The sequence below is a fragment of the Oculina patagonica genome, chromosome 11, assembly GCF_052425735.1.
Source record: "Oculina patagonica isolate OP01 chromosome 11, crgOcupat, whole genome shotgun sequence".
NCBI lineage: Eukaryota > Metazoa > Cnidaria > Anthozoa > Scleractinia > Oculinidae > Oculina > Oculina patagonica.
The window spans coordinates 7,867,705-7,889,913 of NC_135768.1; the positions used below are offsets into that span (position 1 = coordinate 7,867,705).

A 22,209-nucleotide genomic window follows, 5' to 3' on the forward strand; every position below is an offset into this window, starting at 1 on the left:
TGATTCGAGCACTGGCCTGGCTAGAAAATTCCTTCCAGAAAAAAATGTTCGTATTCTACTGATGTACATGTATCCAAAAGTTCGCATTACAACTTGGGAGAGCTCTTTGACCACGTTCATCCGCCATTTTAAACTTTATTGAAACTTTATATAAAATTGCCAGGTTACCAAGGGAGTTTACACAAATTTAATTGATTCCTGCCCGCTATAAGTCGTTCATTGCATTCACGACTTAAAAAAGTAAAAATCGCTAAGAATAATAAGTTTTTGTAAAAAGATAAGTTTTGAGTTTAGATTTAATAGAACTTAAATTGTCACATGAACGGATAAAAAGAGGCAGACTGTTCCAGAGTTCGGGTGCGGAAACAACAAAAGCTCGATAACCATACGACTTTAGATGGAAATTGGTGAAGTTAAGAAGTAACAAGTGTGTTGATCGGAGGGTTCTAGAAGGTTGGTAGTAAGTTAACAAATCTTAAATGTAGACAGGAGATTGTTGATGAAGAGCCTTAAAGGTAAGTAACAGAATCTTGAATTTAATGCGTTCTGAAACAGGAAGCCAGTGTAGTTCTTTCAGTATTGGAGTGATGTGGTCGTACTTTCGGGAACAGGTGATAAGTCGGGCAGCGGCGTTCTGAACAGACTGGAGCTTTTTTAAAGCACTCTTCGGTACATTATACAAAAGAGAGTTACAGTGGTCGAGTTTGGAAGACACAAAAGCATAGACCAGGATCTCGGTGGTTTTCGTGGATAAGAATTTCCTTATCCGGGAGATGTTGTGCAGATGATGGATAAGAGGCTGATTTACAAATAGAACTGATATGCGGAAGCATAGCCATGGTACTGTCAAATATGACACCGATGTTTCTCGCAAATTGAGATGGTTGAATTATGTCTTGGCCAAAACGGATTGGAGGTAGAGACCGCTTCGGGTTGTGTTACGAGTATAGGTAAAGAAGTTCCGTTTTATCCTTATTCAGTTTTAGTTTGTTAAGAGACATCCACTTCTCAAGATCAGCCAAACATTCCTCAATTTTTCCAACTGTATTGGTTAATTCGACGTCGTTGTTTGTTGTTTGTTTGTTATTTTATTAGTCAATTGTATTATCTTATTTATTTGGTCCTCTTGAGGGGGAACACTGATCACCCTCTGACTGAATTCTATAATCAAACCGTTCACGGCGTGACAGCAACAAAAACTATTCTGCAAATTAAGAGACTGGTTCATATTTGCAGATTGGAAAACTAAGTAGAAGTGGCATACTATGCAAAAATGTACACTGCACTTCACTTGTTCCTCAGCATTTTTGTCGCTCTCGAGTTTATTTCACACGTTCCACGACAAAACATTTCCCCTTACCTTACAATCTAAGATTGTGGAAGAGACTATCGATTGAGAACTATACCAAAACACTGGACATTAAATAGACATTATTAAGTACAACTCTTCTTACTCCGTACTCTATTGCCGGGTTACATTTCATGTTATTAGTAATAGAAGCTTACATAGAACTGTTCCTTATAAGCGATGCCTATCTTATCACTAAGTTAAGAACATTGTTACTTATTACGAAAACACTTCAGTTTCATGAAGCCAAGTCTACGCTTAATGTTTCTTTTCTTTAAACCTGACCAGCAGAAATAAATTTAAAAAAATAAAAATTTCTGAAAGTTAAAAAGGAATGTTTCCGTTCTGTTAATCTGACAAATGCCGTTCGATCTATCCAGTGACGCTTCAGAGTTTACACTTCCGGTGATAGTGAACAAGGTCTTTTAAATTCGTTTCCATATTCGTGGATCCACTTGTTGGAAACTGAAAAGGAATGGAAACGTAACGGTATCAAGGCTAAAAACATAGGTCTGCAATTCGTGCTTGTGAATAGTGAATAGCGGTTTTCTTTGCCGTGCATTGTTTTTATTCAATTAATCATGTTCCAACATACTATCAAGATACGACAGTTAAGATTGGTCTAGTATTTCATTTGCTACTTATGGCTGCTTGACTAGTACCCGCTATTGTCGTTTCGCTGTATTGTTTAACACAGTTTTCTTTAGACCAGCAATAGAACTCCACTCCCCTAGAAGTGACAAAAATGTTATCTTTAATGACTTAGCTTTCTTCAGTTCATATTTTACATTTTCCCTCATTTCAATTAAAATTTTCCACATTGCATGCAAATAAGCTTCTTTCCTGCCAATGTACTGAATCATATCTAAACTCAAACAAAAAAATACACTATTTTCTATAAAAAATAATTAATACCCTAAAATGCAAGAAAAGCAAAGCTGAGAATTTAGATGTTCACCTTGGTCTAATGAGTATAGCACCTTACCCCATTTCCAGCCTTTTAGCACAGGACATCCGGCGTGACGTGTTCTGAAATCACCTTCACCTGAACGCAGCAGATTGTGCCAGAATACGGCATCACCCTGAAAAAAGGACAATTTTTTAATTTCATTTTTTTACTCACTTCGTACTGAGTACCAACCTGACATTTCGCTGCCCCAGTCGGTGATAACTGCGGTACTTGGTTAAGGCTCTTAAGGAGTTTTCGATTCCAATAATAGCGTGACACTCACGAGTGCTCCGAAACCTGTCACGCAATAAGTACACGTAAAGTTGCTCGCAGACGGGATTTCGACCTCACCTTTTACTCGTTTCGCAGACTGGCATGGTCAAGAAGCGCGAAAACTGGGGCCGGTATTTGAGCAAATTGGGTGGAGTTTCACGGCTCAAAAATTGAAGGCAAAATGTCCCTATTCACTATAACTCTTTAGGTCTTAACAGTAAACTTGAACATGTAGGTAGCCTTAAAGGAAAAAGAAAAAATCTCCACTAAGAACCATTAAATTTCAAGCAAGGAAATTGGAAATTTATAATCAAAAGTGTGGAGAATCTCCATGCCGATCTTGTTTAGTGTTGCATTATCAACCAGTGGTTCACATTCAGAAATAATCAAAGGTTCCTAGTTAATGAAGATGAATTTTTCAACAATGACACGAGCAAGGGACAAAGAAAAATTCTGAGTACCCGACGGGAATCGAACCCATGGCCTCCCAGATACCGGTTGGGCGCTCTAACCAACTGAGCTATGAGAGACTCGTGGTGAGTTGGGCTATTTACTAGGTTGATATGTGACACGCGTCCTGCATACTGCTAGGATCAGCAATCATCCCTTTTGTCGAAATCGTCAAGTGTGCAGTAAATAATAAAGATGGTAAATTTTAAGCTCGGTGATAGATAATGAAGATGAATATTTCAACAATGACACGAGCATGGGACAAAGAAAAATTCTGAGTCCCCGACGGGAATCGAACTCGAAATCATCAAGTGTATAGTAAATATCAAGTGTGTAGTAAATAATAAAGATGGTAAATTCTAAGCTCGGTGATAAATAATGAAGATGAATTTTTCAACAATAACACGAGCATGGGACAATGAGTCCCCGACGGGACTATTACCTTTTTAGGCTTCACCCTTGCCCCTACATACGGGAACACAGTAGCCCCACCGGCCTCTACATCTGTAAACTGTAAAGTAAAAGTGGAATTCGGTAAAGGAAGTTCCAGAGGTAAACCTATTTTAAAAAATTGTTAAACCAGTCAAAATATCGAAGAAGTTGCTTAGTCACGTTAACGACGAGAGATCCAATTACATTCACGGATTTACAATAGTCCACAATAGGTGTCTGCTAAAAACTGATTACAATTTTGCCTACGTGACCTACACTGCGTTGCTAATTAACAATTGGTCGGTAGGCTCGAGGTTTATATTGGCTGATAGTTGGCGAGAAGCCCCAAGGCAACTATCAAAGTTGAAAAGAACCGAGAGCGAGCCGTCTAATTGTTTTAGCACAACCCCTGATCGATCACTGACCGAGAGGCGTCTATCGATCAAAATACGGCACCTGTGTTACTGTAGCAAATCAGATTGCGCAATTACCTAATAGACGGTCAGTGGGTTATGCTAATGAGAAATAAATTTCATATGCCGCGAGATAGACGCAAACAAAATCGGGTTCTCTGGCTTTACATGAAAATGCTGCTTTTGTGGTCTTAAATGAATTTCAAAAGCTAAAATTGTAAACGTGAGACACAAAGCCAGGTAAGTCACATACGTAGAGAAGAACTGTTGCTATCCTGTTTCCAGTTCCAAGTTGACCGAGTGTCGAATTCTGAAGATCCTGGAGGGTAAACATAGTAAGATTGGTTTAAGGAGAAGAAAAATGACAAAAACAACAACAACTAGAACAGTAGCAGAAACAGCAGCATTAACAACAGCCTCAGCAAAAACAAAGCTATCAACCAGATTTCAAAGAAACATTTTCTTACCCTTGAAAAGTCAAAGTGGGGATCGTAGTGCCCTGCCAATCCATAATTTTGAACCTGACAAAAAATGTTAAAAAAAGACTTAGAAAACGAGGCCTCAGAAACATTTACAAACACTATGGAAAACCGAGAAGAAGAAGAAGAAGATAAGCTTTTTAGACAATCAAATCATCTGCCAGATAATTATAAGTATATTTTACAGTTTACTGCAATTGGAGGTACAGATCCAACGAAAAATAAATATCAGTCAACACTTCGTACAAATCCAAAAAACTGCTTTCCTAGATTGTCAACTGAAGAGTTAAGTTCTTAGGGTAACATCCTATATAGATCAGTTTGCACTATCAAAGGCGGTTTTTTAAACGATAAGACAAAACAAAAAATGGAACACTTATACAGTAATTAAACAAGGGAAGGAAGACATCTAAAGACCTGGAAATCCTCGGCCGTTTGTAAATTTAGTCCCGTCAACGCTGACATTCTTGCATTAACGCGATCGATGAGCTCATCGTGGCCACGGTTTAACCAGCAACTTTGAAAATAAATAAATAAATAATTATAATAATAATAATAATAATAATAATAATAAACGTCAATCACGATACATTATATTTTCTCGAAGTAACCTAATGTATAGCTGCATGCGTGTTTTTTTCTTCAAATTCCAAGCAATCTTTCTTTTTACTGTTTTTATGATACAGAAAGTAGCTTTTTATAAAAAGGACATGCAACCATAGGTTAACTAAGTTAACAAAAGGGGTTTAGCAAACGACTGAGGCGAGGGTAACTGAACAAAACATAAACGCCTTAGAACAGATTTAATAAGCAGTACTGTAGCTCTGCACGCGCGGTATATGCATTTTCAATGGGTACATTTCGCAGTCATGCATCCCAACACAACGTGAAATGACTGGCCGATAGCTTTATTCTGAATCGCGAGGTAAATTCAATTTACAGAAAGGGAGGCGTTCCCGGCATGTCGGCTTAAGCCACCTACTTGTTAAAAGTGTTCACAAAATGTGTATGTTATACAATTACTTGTACTTACGTACTTTTTGCTTATTCTGTATTGTGCATATTCCAACTTTCCTGTAATTGGGTTGTGAACAGTTGCTCTGTTAAGCTGAGAATAAAATTGAAGCATGAGTATTAAAAGTTGGTTCTCATATAATCGTCCCGATGGTTTCTATCGCCTCTGTCACTTCAAAAACTTTTCTTGCGATCGGGGCGAGTATATGAGAACATTACACAGACGATTACCCACGTCTGCGGCGATTGGGGCAGATCACGATCGCTCGGATCGCCCGTGTTCTATCTTTCTAGCTTCTCTTTCCCTTCTTCGCCGTAAAACTGCAATAACCGAGAAGATAGGAGGCCACGAGTTTTGCTCTTTTATTAAAGGCCCCATTGTGTTGGATCTAGGACTAAAATGATTGTTTTTTAGTAGGTCTTCGCTCATACCAGGCGATCGGGACAATCATATGAAAACCAACGATCGCTTCTAATCGCTTCGATCGCCTACGACGATCGTCTCAGTATTTGCATGCGATAGAAACGATCGGGGCGATTATATGAGAACTAACCGTAAGGAGACATTGATTTTACCAGTTATATTTTACAGTATATAGTAGGAAAGCGAACTGAGGAGAAGACGAAGGACAGTAGTTATATAAAGTAGAGGAGTGCCCTTACCAAAGGTTTTGATATTTTAATAATTTTATCGATTTCAGCATCGCTCATTATATTGTGCAGTATCATGATGTCTGGGTTTGTGAAGACCACCTCAATAGGACACCGTTTAATGGTACACAGGGGATGGTCGGTCTTGTAGTAGCATCTGAGTCTCTCGGGGCTTTGAGGCGCCTGATGTAAAGAAGACATAAAACGTAAGTCTTTACGTTTTAACGCAAGTGTATAGTAAACAGTCGAACCCCCCTTATACGCGACCACCTAAAATGCCAGGTCTCTCTGCATGGTCGCTTGCGGAGATAGTCTATTACAATAAAAACAATAAAAAACGTTCACTGGCTAAAAATATTAAAAATAATGAGCTTTCGGCTGTCGCTCTACAGCCTTCGACGGATAAAAAATTGAATACGAATAGGTATTCAATTTTTTATCCGTCGAAGGCTGTAGAGCGACAGCCGAAAGCTCATTATTTTTAATATTTTAAGCCAGCTAACATTTTTTATTGTTTTTATTATGTCTCATCCTGGCTGCGCTTCAATCTTTAACATACAGTTTTTTCGAGAAAATTTGTCGGTAAAATGCACGAAAGTGCACGCGACAAGACCGGAAGGTTGTATGGGTAGAAGTAGAAAGCTACTGCACGTGCTGAATACTAATAAAATGGCAACATGAAAAACGCGAATTTGCACGTTTTTCTATCTCATCAGACATGTGGAAAGCTTTATTTTTGTCAATGTATTTAGCTATGTTAGCTTACTGGGGACACTTATCTACTCCACAATTAATCTAACATACTGAAACTCTTTATAATGTGTACAAATATGCAACATTCAAAAGTTTCAAAGTTTGAGGCAACTACTGTTGTTGTCAATGTGAAACTTTTGTTGTTCAGTTGTCAATGGAAAGAATGAGCTAATATAGGGGGATGAGTGGGAGAGCTAGATTGCTAAACTAGCTAAGCCATCAATAATTTTCCTGGGAGAGATAAACACAGTCATACTATAGAAATAAAAGCAATATAAATATAGCTAAGGAAAAACCGAAATAGTATAATTTTCCTCAATTTGCCGTTTAAAGTTTCGCCACACTTTCAGATCAGAGTTTTTTTTCTAATATCAGTCAAGACAGTGACACTAACTTTAAAAGTCATAGCCCTTTCACAAAGTAGTGGTCCATCCCCCTCCCTCCATTATTGACTTACATGTGGCATCGGATCTCCTCGACATAGTTTCTTAAAAATACGTCTCTCCTCGAACCAGTCAAAATTCTTCAGCATCGATTGAGGAAGTTTTCTCGCCAGATAAGTGAATCTTCGCTCCTTGTTTTCTGGTTCTTTTGATTTCTCTTCTTCAGTCACCTTTTGTAATTCCCTAAAGTTGCCAAGATTCACCATGGATCGTTCATGATTTGGCACTGAAATATAAAATGTAACAAAGAGTCAACAAAAAGCTTAAATTTAAGGCAACAGTAGTACGCTTCAGTTAAAAGTGTTGTCTGCAATTGGTTGGATTACTGCGTGTAATGCGGTTGGAATTCCTATTTTTTGTCTAGGTGGTTCAATGCCCGTGTTCAAAATATCCAGCTTGATTTGGAGGGATCCTTTCATTACACCTTAATTACTACTTATTACTACTTAAAGCAATTTTGGTAAGGCAATGGTGAATCGAGCGGCGTAAAACAAGGTTAGCTCTGATTTAACTGTTCTCGAGTAAAATGTGGACTACGTTAAGAGAAAAGGTAAAGTAAGGTAAGGTTATCTTTATTTCCACACGGCTTAAACATCAGATTTTTAAAACACTACATACAATCATACATAAATAATAAAATACATAAAAATCTCGTTTTAAATGGAAAGGAAGCCTAGAAAAGCTCCAGGACTTAAGCACGAATGTCATGGAATTGGATGTATCGCCAACGAAGTGCATAACAGACAGGTCTAGCTCCTTGAAGTTAAAGCTCGTTACATTGGTTTTTTACAACAACACCGGAACCCTTCAAGTCCAACTCAGCAAGGCAAGGAAAACTCAGCGAGGCAAGGAAAAGAAAACAGCCTATCGCGACAACGGCTTCTCAGTGGTCGACAGTGAGAGGGGTATATGCAATGGAAGATCACCGCATCACTTTATTTGCCCTTTGTTATAATTTTTTGAAACACTATGGTTTTAAGCTCGAAGCAAACACAGTCATACACAAGAAAAAACACATCCTAATACGCTTACCTACTTTAAGGGCTTCAATAGTGTAATTAATTGCACTTCCTACATCGCCAAGCTGTGTGAAAAATAAGATAAATACATCGAAAGAAAAGTAAATAAAGCGTTCTGTTATCAGTTATTAGCCGTCTCATGCAGCTGTCTTGACACGTAAAAAACAATATACCCCCATCCCTAACCCCTTCCTCCCGAATGTAATACCCTCCAGCGGCATAAAGAATTTTCAAAAGCTTGGCTATCGAATATAGCCCTGTAATGTGTCGTTTAACGGAAGTATTTTTGAATGTGCTATTCGAATTCATTTTTTCAAGGCCAGTTGTCAAACAGTCTTCAGTTACCATAGCTACCTGATAGGAAGACCAAGCTAAGTGATCCAGCACTGAAAACCGATTCGGCATCTCTTTTTGGTCACTAGGCTCCATATCCAACAGTCTCAGTGACTCGGCCATCCACTGCCGAGTGCTTTCCATGTCCTCGGACACAAACGCTCCGCGGCCAAACTTGAACGCGTCCATAGCAGTCATCAGGGATCCTGAGTCTGTTCGAATACCGTATTTACCGCCCGTAAAGTCGAACGGTTTCAGGTTATAGACTTCTTGAAGTCGCTTAATGGCGGCCATAGCCCCTTCAAGGTCATCCTGCCCCGGGAAGTATTTGCGATAGTTTTCAAGTCGGTCAAAAAGTAGACCTGTAATTTGTCACAATGACATGGACAAGATTACATTTAAGATATCAATGCAACTCAAAATAAGAATACATGAGAATTCGTATCATCTTCCCATGAAACGACTAAAACGAAAATTTGGATAGGTCAAGTATAAATGAATAAAAATAGCCTTTCTAAACACGGTTGTGTTTAAAGATTAAAGTTAAGCTTGCATGGCTTAGTCTAGATCGAAATGGAATTTGAAAGAGTTGGTTTTTGTGGAGGGAGGGAAAACCAGGAAATCCGGAGAAAAACCTCGAAGCAAGGACGAGAACCATTAACAAACTCGACCCATAATTTTATACGACGTCGTTTGGGTCCTGGATTCAACCCCAGGCCACATTGGTGGGAGGTTAGTGCTCTCACCACGGCGCCATCCCTGTTTCCCTGAGTTTTGATGAAAGTTTGATGAAAACGAGTCGAGAGCGCAACGAAGTTGACGGTTCGGGCCCGCAATCGCTCGCTAAAGCTTTGATAAAATATTACGAGAATATAGGAAATCTTTACTTGGGGCCAAAAAAAATAACACATACGAAGAGCTAATCGTTTTCTTCTTCATAAAACAACGTAGTGGGTATTAATTAAAATAATTCTTTCAGTTGTCAAATAACATCCACATGTAGACCCTTCTAATAAATTATTGTATGTTCCGGTTATCTTTTTACGATAATAACAAATTAAAGATTTCTGATAATTGCTAAGTGATTATTTCAAGTCTTAGCGTCGCCATAGACAACCTTCCTAAATGCAGCCCTGCCTTGTAAGCATTTCGCTATCCATTTCAGTTAAGACTCTTTGTCTCGCATTAGCTTTTCGTTGCAAAGGTCTCTTAGCAGTTTTCTTCAGGGCCAATGAGACCGGAGATTGTTTTTTCTCTTTGCGATTGTTCATGGACCGCGAACTTGATTATTATAAATATGCCATCTTAAACCTCACGCTTCCTAAATAATCTTACTATGCCAAAGAAAACATTGTGTACAAAATCCATTTTACAGAAATTTGGCAAATATGTGACATTCAGTTTACAGGTCTCCTTTGTATTTAGTTACGGTGAAGCTTAAAGGGACTATGTCACGGATTTTGCCAGATTTTTGAACAACCAAAATTGATATTTCTGTCGCATGAAACCTAGAAATAATAGTCCATTTTTATTAAAAATTGCTATATTAGAGCACTGAAACTGTTATCTAGCATTATTGGCTGTGGATGGCGCGGATGGAAACGGATTGCAATTTGAAAACGTCAGGCAAACGTTTTCAAATTGTTTCGCGCGATTTCTATCCACAAACTAAGGTTATATCTTCCTTTAGATGTTCAAAGATATTGTTTTTTATGAGTTAAGTTGCCTTTCACTAATTTCAGAACAGTTTTGACCAAAAATCTGCGAAATCTCCGTGACATAGTCCCTTTAATTACTAAAGAAATAATTTGTCCTCCAATATATGAATAAATAGAAATAATTTGTTTGTTTTTCTTAGCTCCTCTATTGAAACACTCGCCGTGTTAGATGTAACGATATGACATTATTGTGATCAGTACAAAATCACTTTCTTTTTTTTTTTTCAGGAAGAAAAAATAACGAAATGTAATACTAAACTTAACATAAACAGGGACGGTTATGACTGAGGAAAATTAAGATGGATTGCTAACGACAAAATTGAAAAAAAAAAACCGAAAATTGGTGTCAGTTACAGTGACGCCAGCATAAAAAATCGTGTGCGCTCTTAAAGGTGATCTTATCCTGTTTTATTATAAATAGACTTTTGGACCTTTTGTCTAATCGCACTAGGGCAAAAAGGAAAAAAACTTTTTTTGTTTAAATTAAAAAAACTATGGTAATACTTTCGCGGTTTTCACTGATTCACGGTTTTGACAACTTTTTACCTAACATAGGTAAAGACGTTCCATTTTTGGTTTTTGTCGTTTTTTTTTTCGACCTAAGTAAAAGTTAAGGTTGTATATCCAGCTAGTCTCTAATTCAAGATCCGCAGTAAAATTTGTTTTCGGTGAAATCTGAAAACCTTTTCCTACGTTCCATTTGTAAACAAGTTCTAGAAGATAAACAGCAAATAAAAATATTGCTACTTATATTTTATTAAAAACTTCTTGTTATAATTTGTAATAATTTTTATTCGTGACATAGCGTGATGGTCTCGGCCAAAGCGTCTTTCGCGGGTGTTAAAAAAAGCACTTAAAATAATTCTGATTGAGAGCTTTTCATTACAAACATCGGCAATTTTAGGCAGATTTAATTATAATTATAGGTCGATAATAAGTTCGCAAATTTATTACAATTAGGAGATAATGGACGAAATCAATTAAAAAAATGTGTCAAATTGGTAACATTTAAGTTTGCATTTGAAAAGTCAACGTAACGTAAAGCCTGCAGATTAAGAAAACAGTTTTTTCACCCAAATTTAATAAAAGTTATAGGGAATAATTTGTTTGTTTTTGTTAGCTGTTCGATTGAAGCTCTCACCTTGTTATTAAAAACGTTTTGTACTAATGGAAAATATTACTTTTTTTATCGCATCGATGGACTTTATGAATTTTGGAAGGGATATAAACAATGCGAAGTAAAAACACACAACGGCTACGCGGAGTAAAGGTAAAAGAAAGTGGCAACAATTTACACAAACAAATTGCGTGTCAGATCCGAGCGATTTTTATCTGACGTTTTGCAACGTTAACAAAATATTACAAAATTTCCAGTGTTACGTCCGACCGGAAATAGATAACCTGTCAAATCACCTCGTCCGTCAAACCCGGACTTTAGAACAGCAATCACGAAATGTGTTCCTTTGGGTACCGAATGCGCCGATTTAAAATAAACCCTTTTCTTTTGATTTTTTTACCAATACTTTTTATATTTTGATAACTTTTTAGGGACAGCGATATATACAAGTACGACATTCAAATGACCCGTTTACCCAGCGACATTTCTCACGGTTTACACATTGTTATGATTTACGGGTTTACTATTTCAATGTTTTATTTTTCTTTCGGACTGTATTTCCAATCGCTGCATCGATTTCTGTCGGTAACATTAAATTGCCATTCTCCCCTTTTAAGGTTACTTGACGTGGCTTTTTTGCCTTTAAATAGTTTACTTAACTTACAATGTTTTTTGTCAAATTGTTACCTTCAGCGTCGCCTTCCTTTTCAATGGATTTCACGTGTTGCGTCCATTCCTTCACAAGTCGCTTGATCATTTGATAAGTGTTGACTGGATGTCCAATATATTCATCCCTGTTAAAATTAGCACGGCTCATCGCCTTCTTTACTTCCTCGGAGAAAGATCGCAATTTCTTTAACCGCAATTCCTCTTCAACGATGTAATCTTCGAGCGCATCGGACAGTTCCATTTCGATATTGATCAACCGTTCGACATGGGACAGCGCGGTGAAGACCTCCGAGTCTACAAATGTAGTTGTTAATATGAAATAAGCGAGAACGTTTAAGAGCAAGATCCTCGCTGCCATTGCGCGACCAAAGCGGAGCAGTGTTTGAATAACTTTACGGAGATCTAAACTTCAGTTCTATTCAGGCCTGGTCGCGGTCGTGAATAGCCATTTGTTTATTTCGCGACGCCGGAAACCACGCATGCTCTTAGCTATCAAGAGGTGGCGAGTAATAATCAGATAATGACAAATCTGTATCTTGTCCAACACGAAACCCATTAAGTTCCATTTAATGGCAATATGTTTTTCCTTTTCCTTTCAAAAACAAAGTTTAACATGCAAATTTACGTTTCAAAGCGAATTAGTTTTTAGAATGGAGGGTAACGCATTCTTTAAAGTCAAAGGTACCCGTTGTTATTTCAACGCCGCTTTGTAAATTATTAAAGAGTCGTTGTGTGAGGTGTGACAAAATTAGTACCAGTTATGCAATCGGTTCGTGCTAGTTTTCATGTCTCATCTTTTGACTACAAGTTTAGTAATTCCTGGCGTTTGAACTGCAAAGCCATGCTTTTGATAGCATGATATTTGTTGAACGAATGCGAAATGAGGTACCGCTTTCTAAAAAGCTATCGTGTTTGACTTTTTTGTGTGAGGTCGTGCGGTGTGTGACACGCGGCCTTACGAAAAGGGCCTGGACAGAGTGTCAACTTGTCAGTGAAGTTTACCGGCGGGAACAAGGGGTTCGCATTTTTGGTTGTATTAATCTAATTGTGTTTTACTCTTTTGCAGTCGAACCCAAGAGGAAGCTATGCAAAACCGTGAAATCAGAAAACAGACCTTCGGAGGAAAGAATGGGATTGCACATTTCTGACAAGCTGCCGGCAAACAACAAAAAATTTGTCGTCTTGTAGTCCGAAGATTAAAGTCAGGTAGGCAAGTTTATGCTTACTTTTGTTTTAATATACCAGAAGCTTAAAGAAATCTTTTGTCTATACATATTCTCGGAATTACATTTTACAGTTAAATCCTTTCATTTGCAGCTCGAAATACGGATCACGAACCGAACAAACGACATTCGCCTGAGTAATATTTGTTTTGTCACGCAATATTTTGGCATGTCACGTTGAGAATTGCCAATCTTTTGGAATTACAACTGAAAAGTGTGAAAGGCTAAAACGCATACAGAGGGTTATAAAAACGCTGACGATGTTCGTCTCGAAAGCGGAGGCCTTTCGCTCTAAAGACTTCTTTACACGAGCAATTTTTATGTAACAATTTTTATTTGCTCGTGTAGACGATAGCCGGCGTCGCAGACAGTCTAAACCGCCAAGGATTCTGTGATACGTCCAGCTGCAACAAAGGCTAGCAGACGAGGAAAATTGTCCAATTTTTATGCGACAAATTTATTTGTCGAGTTGCTGGTGTGTTATTGCTCGTATAGATGACTCGTCACGTAAAATGTGGCAAATATTGCGTCAGGATATGTGGTCCCCAATCTTCCACTGGGTACCGTGCGCGCGTATCTCTGTGCGTATCTGTGCTGTCCAAGGTCATTGATGGCGCACTAAACATTGTACTGCTGACAAAAAATCTGAGATAATAGGCTTCTTTTGATATATTGAAATTCAGCTTGGTAGCGAGGCCTAGAGGACACAAACAAGAGAAATTTTACAAGCATGTTTATTCATTTCTTATTTTTGTGTGTCCTCTAGGCCTCGCTACCAAGGTGAATTTTGATATATCGAAAGAAGACCTTTGTTGTGTCACATTAAGATTGGCAATAAATATTGCCGGAGTACGTCATTCGTCCTTTGCCGCATGCGCAAATAGCTGTTGTGGCAACTTTTGGTGATGCGTATTGAAACGACAAACGCATTAATGCGGACGGGAAAAACGCTGCGAAAGCAAAGGTGTTGACAGAATGATGCGTTTTTTGTAACAACAAAGCGTTTCGGAAACGAGAATTATGAAAAAAAACGTATCACACTGTCGGGAATTCACGAGACACTCAGAACGCAAAATGGAATTAATGACTGAAGTGCTAAAGCTCTTGTCGAAATTTTCACTGTGCACAGTGCAAATAAATTTTCTTTTTATATACTAGAAATAGCTGACACTAGGTTGCCCCCGAAGTTTCGACGATGTTTATCGGTTTTTCTTTGCTGTTCATCCTTTTCTACAATTCAGACATTTGATTGGAAATTAATTTTCTATTTTGGATGATTATTAATTATGATACGGTAAATCATTTAATTACAAGAACGCAACAGCATCTTGACATCATTTTGTCATGTTTTGCTGTGGTGGGGGATCTCAGCTAGACTCAAGCTAGACTTTAGAAAAAGTCTGTCGTCTTTATTAATTTAACACGCCGGGACGGTCGACCTATCGCGACTTGCGTGGCTCGTTTTCGCGACTTCGTCGCTTTGAATGGGCCGCTTTGCGGGCTTGAATCGAACTCACTTCACTGTGGTAAAGTCTTGATCTCAGCGAGGATAAACTTTAGAAACAGCACAACGTTTTAAAATTACCATTCGAGTGCGAGTGCTTTGCTTGCTTCGAGCGGGCGAAGCCCGAGTGCGTCTCGACTCCTCCCCAATTCCCTCGCGGCTCGCTCCAAATTCCTCGCGGCTCCGCGGTTCCCTCTCTTTGCCGTTCGCCGGCCCGTCTCAAAGCAAGCACTCGCACTCGAATCCCGCCAGCTACGCAGGCTAGAAGAATGACATGAGAATGATCAATCTTTAGAAAGAAAAGGATGTCGAAAGAATTTCTTACCTCTGTCAAAGCAAACGCCTGCCGCGAGTTTTAAATAATCACAATGCATCTCGAGATCTCTTTTGAATTTCTTTTCTTGATGCCGCATATCATCTTGTAAAATTAAAATTTCGTCCGGAAGTGGACCGATCAAGACTTTTGAAGTTTTCTCCATTCAAGTAGTTTGTGCCTGGTAAATCACGGTCAGTTGGACAAAGGCTTTCTTATCATAACTCACGCTTCATGACAACGATCAACTTTTTAAAAGGAAAGGATACCGAAAGAATTTCTCACCTTTGACAATGAAAACGCTTGACTTTCTAAAAGTCGCTCGCTTCTTGTTTCCGGTTTCGCTTGCCGCGAGTCTTAAACAATTATCTCGAGATCTTTTTTTAAATTTCTTGTAAATCTCGTCCGGAGATAGACTGATCAAGGCTTTTCTCCGTTCAAGTAGTTTGCGCTTGGTAAATCGCGGTTTTGGACTAAGGCTTGCTTATCGTAAATCGCAGACAAATTTGAAGATATGGCTTAATGATATGTTCGTACGTGTTCCTAGACATATTTCTTCTTCGGCCACTCAGATGTAAAAAAAATGTGGATTTTCTTACTTCTCTGCGAGTTACTTAGTTAATTATCGCGAAGTCTTTTCAACAATTGCATTGCTTTCGGCTTTTTTAGACATTGTGAAATGAATAGGCCTCGAATAAAACCTCAAATTATCTTTTTCAAAATTCTGCCCAACTGCAATCAACCTTTACAAGCTTCGTTTGTTTACTTGTTGTCATCTGTGCACGTGCTCACGCTTTGGGTTGTCATCATCATCCAATCATCGTTTACTTGCGTCATCACTGACCAATCACCGTACAGGCAATTTTATCACACCTACCGATACTACTTGCGGGCATTTTATCACACCTACCGATACTACTTGCGGTCGCACTTTGGCCAAGTCGAGATTTTGTCTGGTAATACCATATATACTCTATATACGCGCGGACCATAATGATGCCTCCTCGGGTTTTGGCCTCTGGGCCAAAACCCTGCGGGGGCAATTAGGAGAGAAGCCGTGATATTTAAAATTTTATTTGTTACTTTTGAGAGCAACTTTAAATATCACTCGAAGTGTAAATTCTAAATTGCATTTGCGTTCATACCATTACCAAAAATCGGGCTAAAGTGCCCCATATACCGTCGTAGCTTATCCTGGTTTCCGTAGCATTACGGTTAAGCGACAAGGAGTATTTCTATGGGATGCTAGTCCATCGCAGGATTACCCCCAGCAGTAAATTCTCCGGTACCTATTTATACACCTGGGTGAAGAGAAGCACTATGCATATGACAGTAAAGTGTCTCACCCAAGAACACAACGCAGTGCCCTGCTTACTGTAGACTAGAACCTGAACCGCGCTACCCGAGTCAAGCGCGTCAATTATAAGACCACCGAGCACAAAATATCAGTCACGTTGAGGCTTCGCAGATCCCTTTCGGGTAAGGCGTTTTGTCCAAGAACTCGCAGACAGTTTCGCAATCAAAGAAACTGTATGGAGATGAAAAACCCGTTTCAAAATTGCTTTTTACGTTTGTGAAGTGGCCAAAGACCTCTTCAGAGAGAAGCGCAAAACGCATGCTACAATTGATACTAAAATTTGCTTGGTTATCATTTTCGTGATAGAAGAAGTACAATTTTCTAGTTTTACTCGGTCTGCAAGTTGAAAGTCCTGATTACTTTAAAAAAATACGCAAAATAAGCTAGAGTAATTAAATGTCTGATCGTATCTATAAGACAAAATTCTCTTTTCTGAATGGTTATCCGCGGGCCTATTGTTCTGTCACGTTATTGGTGCGCGATCACGCGCGCGTCCAATTACAGGTGTCCAATAACTAACAGCAAATTGTGTAAATATCTGTAATTGGTCAGCACCATCACCCGAGCCTCATTAACAGGCACTTAAATAGGTTCTTTCTGGCTGATTATTTGCTATTGTGAAGCTGATGGACTTTTCTAGTCAATTTTTAAACGAGACCGTGTTCTGTCAGAGAGTAATTGCGCTCGTAATTTCAAATTGGACTCGCGCAGTGCGCTCGGTTGATTTTAAATTCAATCGTCCTACTACTATCTCCATTGAATTCCACTCTGCCTAAATGTGACTCTGTAACAATTCGCATTAACCTTTTAACTTTACAAAATATTGAGAATTTTAAAAGGTTATGATTTTCTTTAATGAGCTTAGAAATTACGGAAGAACTCACTTTACACTGAAATTCAAAGCTAATACTCTTACGTTATTGATTCTTCTTCACTGGCCATGTCGAAAAGTTCTAGAATATCTCAGAATTTCCTTTTGACCTTTGCATTTTAACTTTGATAACTCGAAAAATTAAACTTAAACAAAAAGCTCCTGGGGGTAACATGTAAGGAAATGCTATTGGTAGAATTGCATTCTCTCATAGCCGGAGTTCATTTAGGTCTTTTTGTGTCAGTACGTTTCGTAGCGTGCAATTCTCCAATTATAAATGGAAATTTAACAGCGCCCTTTTAATTAATTTTTAAAGGGTCCCTCGACGAGTAAACAGATCGAAAAGCCGGCTGAAAAGAGGCGTAAAAAAACGCAGAGTTTTCTGGTGGCGAAAAACAAGCAAGTGAAGAACCATAAATTGCGATGTTATTTTACGCCTGCGATGAAGTTGACCAGTACTCAAAAGTATTTGAGGTAAGTTATCCACGTCCGTAATATTCACAGGTAAATACGAGATTAAATTCCGTGTAGTAAATATCTTTACATGCACGTTCCCGGATAAACTGAGTACATGTTGGAATATATTCATTCACATATCTTTATTTCAGGAAAATAATTGTATAACAAATTTATGTTGAGTAACATATTGTTTGTGTTGAATATATACATTTTTGCCGATATTCTGAAGTTTGCGTCGAAACTCCCGGTTGGAATTTCTGATACTAATTTGACTAGCTATTATGTGGCTTTGAAATAAACTGCATGAGACAGCTTTCGTTATTAAATATAAATGAAAAACAATCGTAGTTTTTCATTTGCGAACGCTAACGCAAATAAAGACAAGGAATAAATATATTCACTGAATATTTAACGTATAGTTTGAAAACATTTGAAAGTCTGCTTATACTTTCATTAAAAATGATATACAGTGATGCAAAATTTTGATATACATCAGTACAAAATTTTCTTCTTGTTTGTATTTATAATTGCCAATATGCTATTAGTTCGTTACCATCTTCCCAGTATTTGAATAGAAATCCCGTCGAGGCATCGACTAAGATCGTACCAGCAGTTCATTCACTTAGTTTTTCTTAGTTCGTTTAGCAAAAAACAAAAATGAAGCAAGAGGGGAGACTACACAATTAGTTGTGTTCGCTTGGTCATATTTCCCCCTCCTTTTTGTCGCCTGTCGCAAAATGGACTGAAAGAAGGGAGAGGCTTATTATAGACTACTTAAGGCATCCTACTAGAATTAAATAATAAGTTGAATGAATTGTATTTATTATCATTTTTTCTTTCTGATCTTAGCTTGGAATATTTTTTACCGATTTTCTTTAGATTTACAAAACGATTTCTGTTTAGTTAACTGTCTCGCTTATTCCCATTACATATCTTCTGGAGATTATATTGTTATAATATTACGAAAGAAGTTTTCGCCCAATTTCTGTCCATCTTGTCGAAGTGACAGCGATCTCGTTTCGTAATGACTCATAGAGCGTCGTGCTTTCTTCAAAAAAGTGGAGCACATTTTCGGTTGATTACTGTTCCGAACAAAGTCCTTAAGCATCTTTTCAAAGGTCTTGCTCGTGTTTAGGGAACATTGCGTGCAAACACAAAACAAAAATAACAAGTTTCGCAAAACTAATTAGATACATACATATTTAAACATCTCTCTCTAACAGATCTAATTAAAAAATGAAAAAAAAAACATCACCACGGCAGATCAAATGCCACGAAGATGTTTCTGGTCCTCGACAACGGACGACCAAAAAGCTCATTTTCATGGGTTTGGTAGTTTTTCCCATAGACCACACACCACATTCGAAAGGAACAAACCTGACCAAGGAATTTTTCAAACCTCACCTAGTCATAGCAGCTAAACTTATAGCTCAGATATTTACACGCACGATGCGTAAAATTGGAATTTCAGGGAACATGGGAACATGGTCATTAACTTTTTGAGAGCATGGATACATACTACTTATTAACCGAGAGTGAGGTCATTACAGGGGAATCTCAGACCGAGGCCTTGATGTATTGACCGAGCGACAGCGAGGTCAATACATCAAGGTCGAGGTCTGAGATTCCCCTGTAATGACCGAACGGACGAGGTTAATAAGTTATTTATTATATGGCCTTTAAGCACTATTCAAAAAAAAGAGTATAATCAAGGGAAAAAACACTGGAGGTAAAACTCGCTCTCTGTGGCTCTCTTCGTCGCTCATACTAAAGAAGTATCGGTATGCTTATATTTTTCTTTCAGTTAATGAAAAGATAGTTATATTTTGTCGGCATTTTTTGTTGTTTTTGCCCCCTCGCTAGTAGCTTTTACTCAGAACTCAAGAAACCGTCGAGCCGAGAAAAATTTTCATAATGCCCGGTCATTACAAGAAAATAATGCCCACTCAGCAGCCAATCAGAGCGCGCGTACTATTGTAGCCATATAATAAAAAAGGACAATAAAACGGGGAACACGGGAACTAGAGCATATTGTAGGGAACAGGGAACACCAAAAACGAAGAAATACTTGAAGGGAAAACAGGAACACAGTGGAAATTCTGTTGGGAACAAGAGAACATTGCGAACCCACCTACCCCCCCCCCCACCCCCCAGCTGTAATTCAGCTGCTTTTATTATCGTGTTATAATTTGTTTGCGTGTTGTGGCGTCGAAGAAAATGAATTTCCACAATTTCATCAATCGACTGACATCGATCGAAATTTTACGCTGTTTAGTCCTTGATATTGAATCGTAAATAAGTGAACTTTTATTCTACGCTTTCGTTGGTATAAATAAAATCCAGAGAAATGTACTAGCTTATTTCTTATGTACATGCATCAAAATTAGGCTTGTTTTTTCCACACTGCTAAAAAATAATTTGTTTTAACAGCAAGAGGTGTCTATTACTATTGTTAGTGGGCTGAACAGCTGCAAGGAGAGCCAGTCATCATTGTCAGAAACAATCTAAGTGTTTTCCAGCTTGTAAACAAATAAATCGAATCCAGGATCAGAAGAGGACGCTGGTAAGGAGACGGTCACGGTATGCACATGCTTGCACGGGAGACTGTGCTCTTTGTTTGTCAGCCAATCAAATTCATTCGATCTCGACCGCGGGAAAATCGTGCTTTCCTCGAAAACGAGTACTGTGACCAATCGTTTTTTCCTTGTTTTGAATTGAGCAATAATTTTCCTACTGTAAAAAAATATAGACCATTTCTTAGTGTAGAATAAGAAACAGTCGTCGGAAATGTGAATTTAGCAAGCAATCGGGAAAACAATCATGATGATGTTATATGAAATTATTGCGAATAAATAAGTTGCTGTTGCTCCTGAACGAGTATGGGATCCCCGATGATTTTTTAAAAAAAATGTAAGTTCCTATAAGATGAACAACTAACAGACAAAGTTTGACAAACACCTAGTGCAGGCTCTATATTGCAGGAATGACCTTAAATACCTCAAACAGAAAACAGCGGAGAAGGGGCGGGAATACACGGGGTGTCAAAAGCTCGAGGTATTATGCTCACTGGGGCAGGGATGGAGGGGAGGGGGCTTCAAGGGTTCAGACGTCCTGCCTTCTCCTCCCATGATTTGGGTTGAAATCTAGACGGGCTAGTCCTGAAAAAGCCGAGATCTTTTCCTTTTCCTTTCATTAATTAGTTGCTTTGCTGTTATAGTTTTTAAGACTGAAACATGGTGTCTGGCGGTTTTCATTTGAGTGCCTTTAAAAACCAAAGTAATCACTATGGCCAATCACAAAGAACACAGACAGTTCAGTGAACTGATCAAAACTCAAGACTTCGTATTGAGTTTTTTTTCGTAATTTTGAAAAGAAGAATTTACTCTATAATGCTCAAAACGTTCAGTTGCTGTTCATTCATCCCTTGCGGAAATTCTGATATGTCAACTATGTGCCCGTAATTTTTGACGTTGTCATGGCAACGTTATAATTACAAGCTTGTCTGACCACAAATCGTCTTTTTGACATTTTTCCTTTTTTCCAGCTTTTTAAAACAAAGTTGTACGATTTGTTTAATTTTACCTTCCATTTGCATTCTGGCTTGATTCTCTACCAATTTCCGTTGTTTCCTGACTATTTTCTAGGGGGGGAGGGGGGCGGGGCACCATCCACGATTTCCATTATACGATGATTAATATGCGAGTGATTTTACTTTGAAAATCCATTTTTGATAAACCATTAAGCCCGAATCAATAGTAGTAGTTTGAATAATAATGTAGACTGATTTTCAATTTAATATGCCACACGCATGCTGATCGCAAGAGTAGTTAGTTTCGAAGGTCAGTATCATGAAACCCAAGCTTACATCAACAGCTGGTACTGACAGCACCTGACAGAGTGATGTTTGAATCCTATTTGTAAGCTCCACACAAAACAAAACTTTATAAGGCTTGTTTTAATCTTCTGCTTTTGTACCTTAAAAAAAGACCATGATAAGTTTAAAGACATTAAAACTAATACAGTTGGATCCCGTTAATTCGAACTTGGTTAATTCGAATTCCCCGTTATTTCGCGTTTGAACTAAACCCATTTCCCTTGAATTTGGACCTCAGTATTTTACTATCGACTATTTCGAACTATTTTTAGTTTCCCCTGATGGTTCAAAATAACGAGGTTTGACTGTATGCATTTTTAGTTACTAAAAAAGGCAGCTTTAAATGTTTCAGCTAATTTTTTTTTTTTTTTTGGGGGGGGGGGGGGTATTGTTTCTGGCGCTTTCAGATTCATCAGATCAGGAGGTTTGAAGCGAAAATAATTATTTTAAGAGTGTTTGTAAAACAAACTTTCGAAATACAAAAAGCTTTATTTCTTTATGTAGTTTTGTGCATAAAAGCAAATGGTTTCGCTTACAAAGAAGCCGA

The 22,209-nt window shown here is 38.2% G+C and overlaps 1 protein-coding gene and 1 pseudogene across 1 annotated transcript; both read right to left on the reverse strand.

Annotated features, from left to right (window-relative positions):
* Positions 1-250: 250 nt before the first annotated feature.
* On the reverse strand, positions 251-938 carry LOC144629609 (uncharacterized; annotated as a pseudogene).
* Positions 939-1,588: 650 nt separating this feature from the next.
* On the reverse strand, positions 1,589-12,743 carry LOC144630292 (prolyl 4-hydroxylase subunit alpha-2-like). The gene is made up of 12 exons (XM_078488621.1): positions 12,080-12,743; positions 8,579-8,919; positions 8,238-8,289; positions 7,220-7,431; positions 6,022-6,192; positions 5,382-5,452; positions 4,762-4,861; positions 4,333-4,386; positions 4,119-4,184; positions 3,463-3,531; positions 2,334-2,430; positions 1,589-1,813 (listed from the first exon to the last, which is right to left on the reverse strand). The coding sequence occupies exons 1-12, from the start codon at positions 12,417-12,419 to the stop codon at positions 1,743-1,745; spliced, it is 1,644 nt and encodes a 547-aa protein (XP_078344747.1). The 5' UTR covers positions 12,420-12,743; the 3' UTR covers positions 1,589-1,742.
* Positions 12,744-22,209: the final 9,466 nt, after the last annotated feature.

Excerpts from the sequence above, each read along its gene's own strand:
- LOC144630292 (XM_078488621.1), bottom strand. The coding sequence starts at position 12,419 with ATGGCAGCGAGGATCTTGCTCTTAAACGTTCTCGCTTATTTCATATTA. Across the intron at positions 2,431-3,462 it reads CAAGGGTGAAGCCTAAAAAG|GGTGATGCCGTATTCTGGCA; the intron begins GTAATAGTCCCG and ends TCCTTTTTTCAG. Across the intron at positions 1,814-2,333 it reads GCTAAAAGGCTGGAAATGGG|TTTCCAACAAGTGGATCCAC; the intron begins GTAAGGTGCTAT and ends ATTCCTTTTCAG.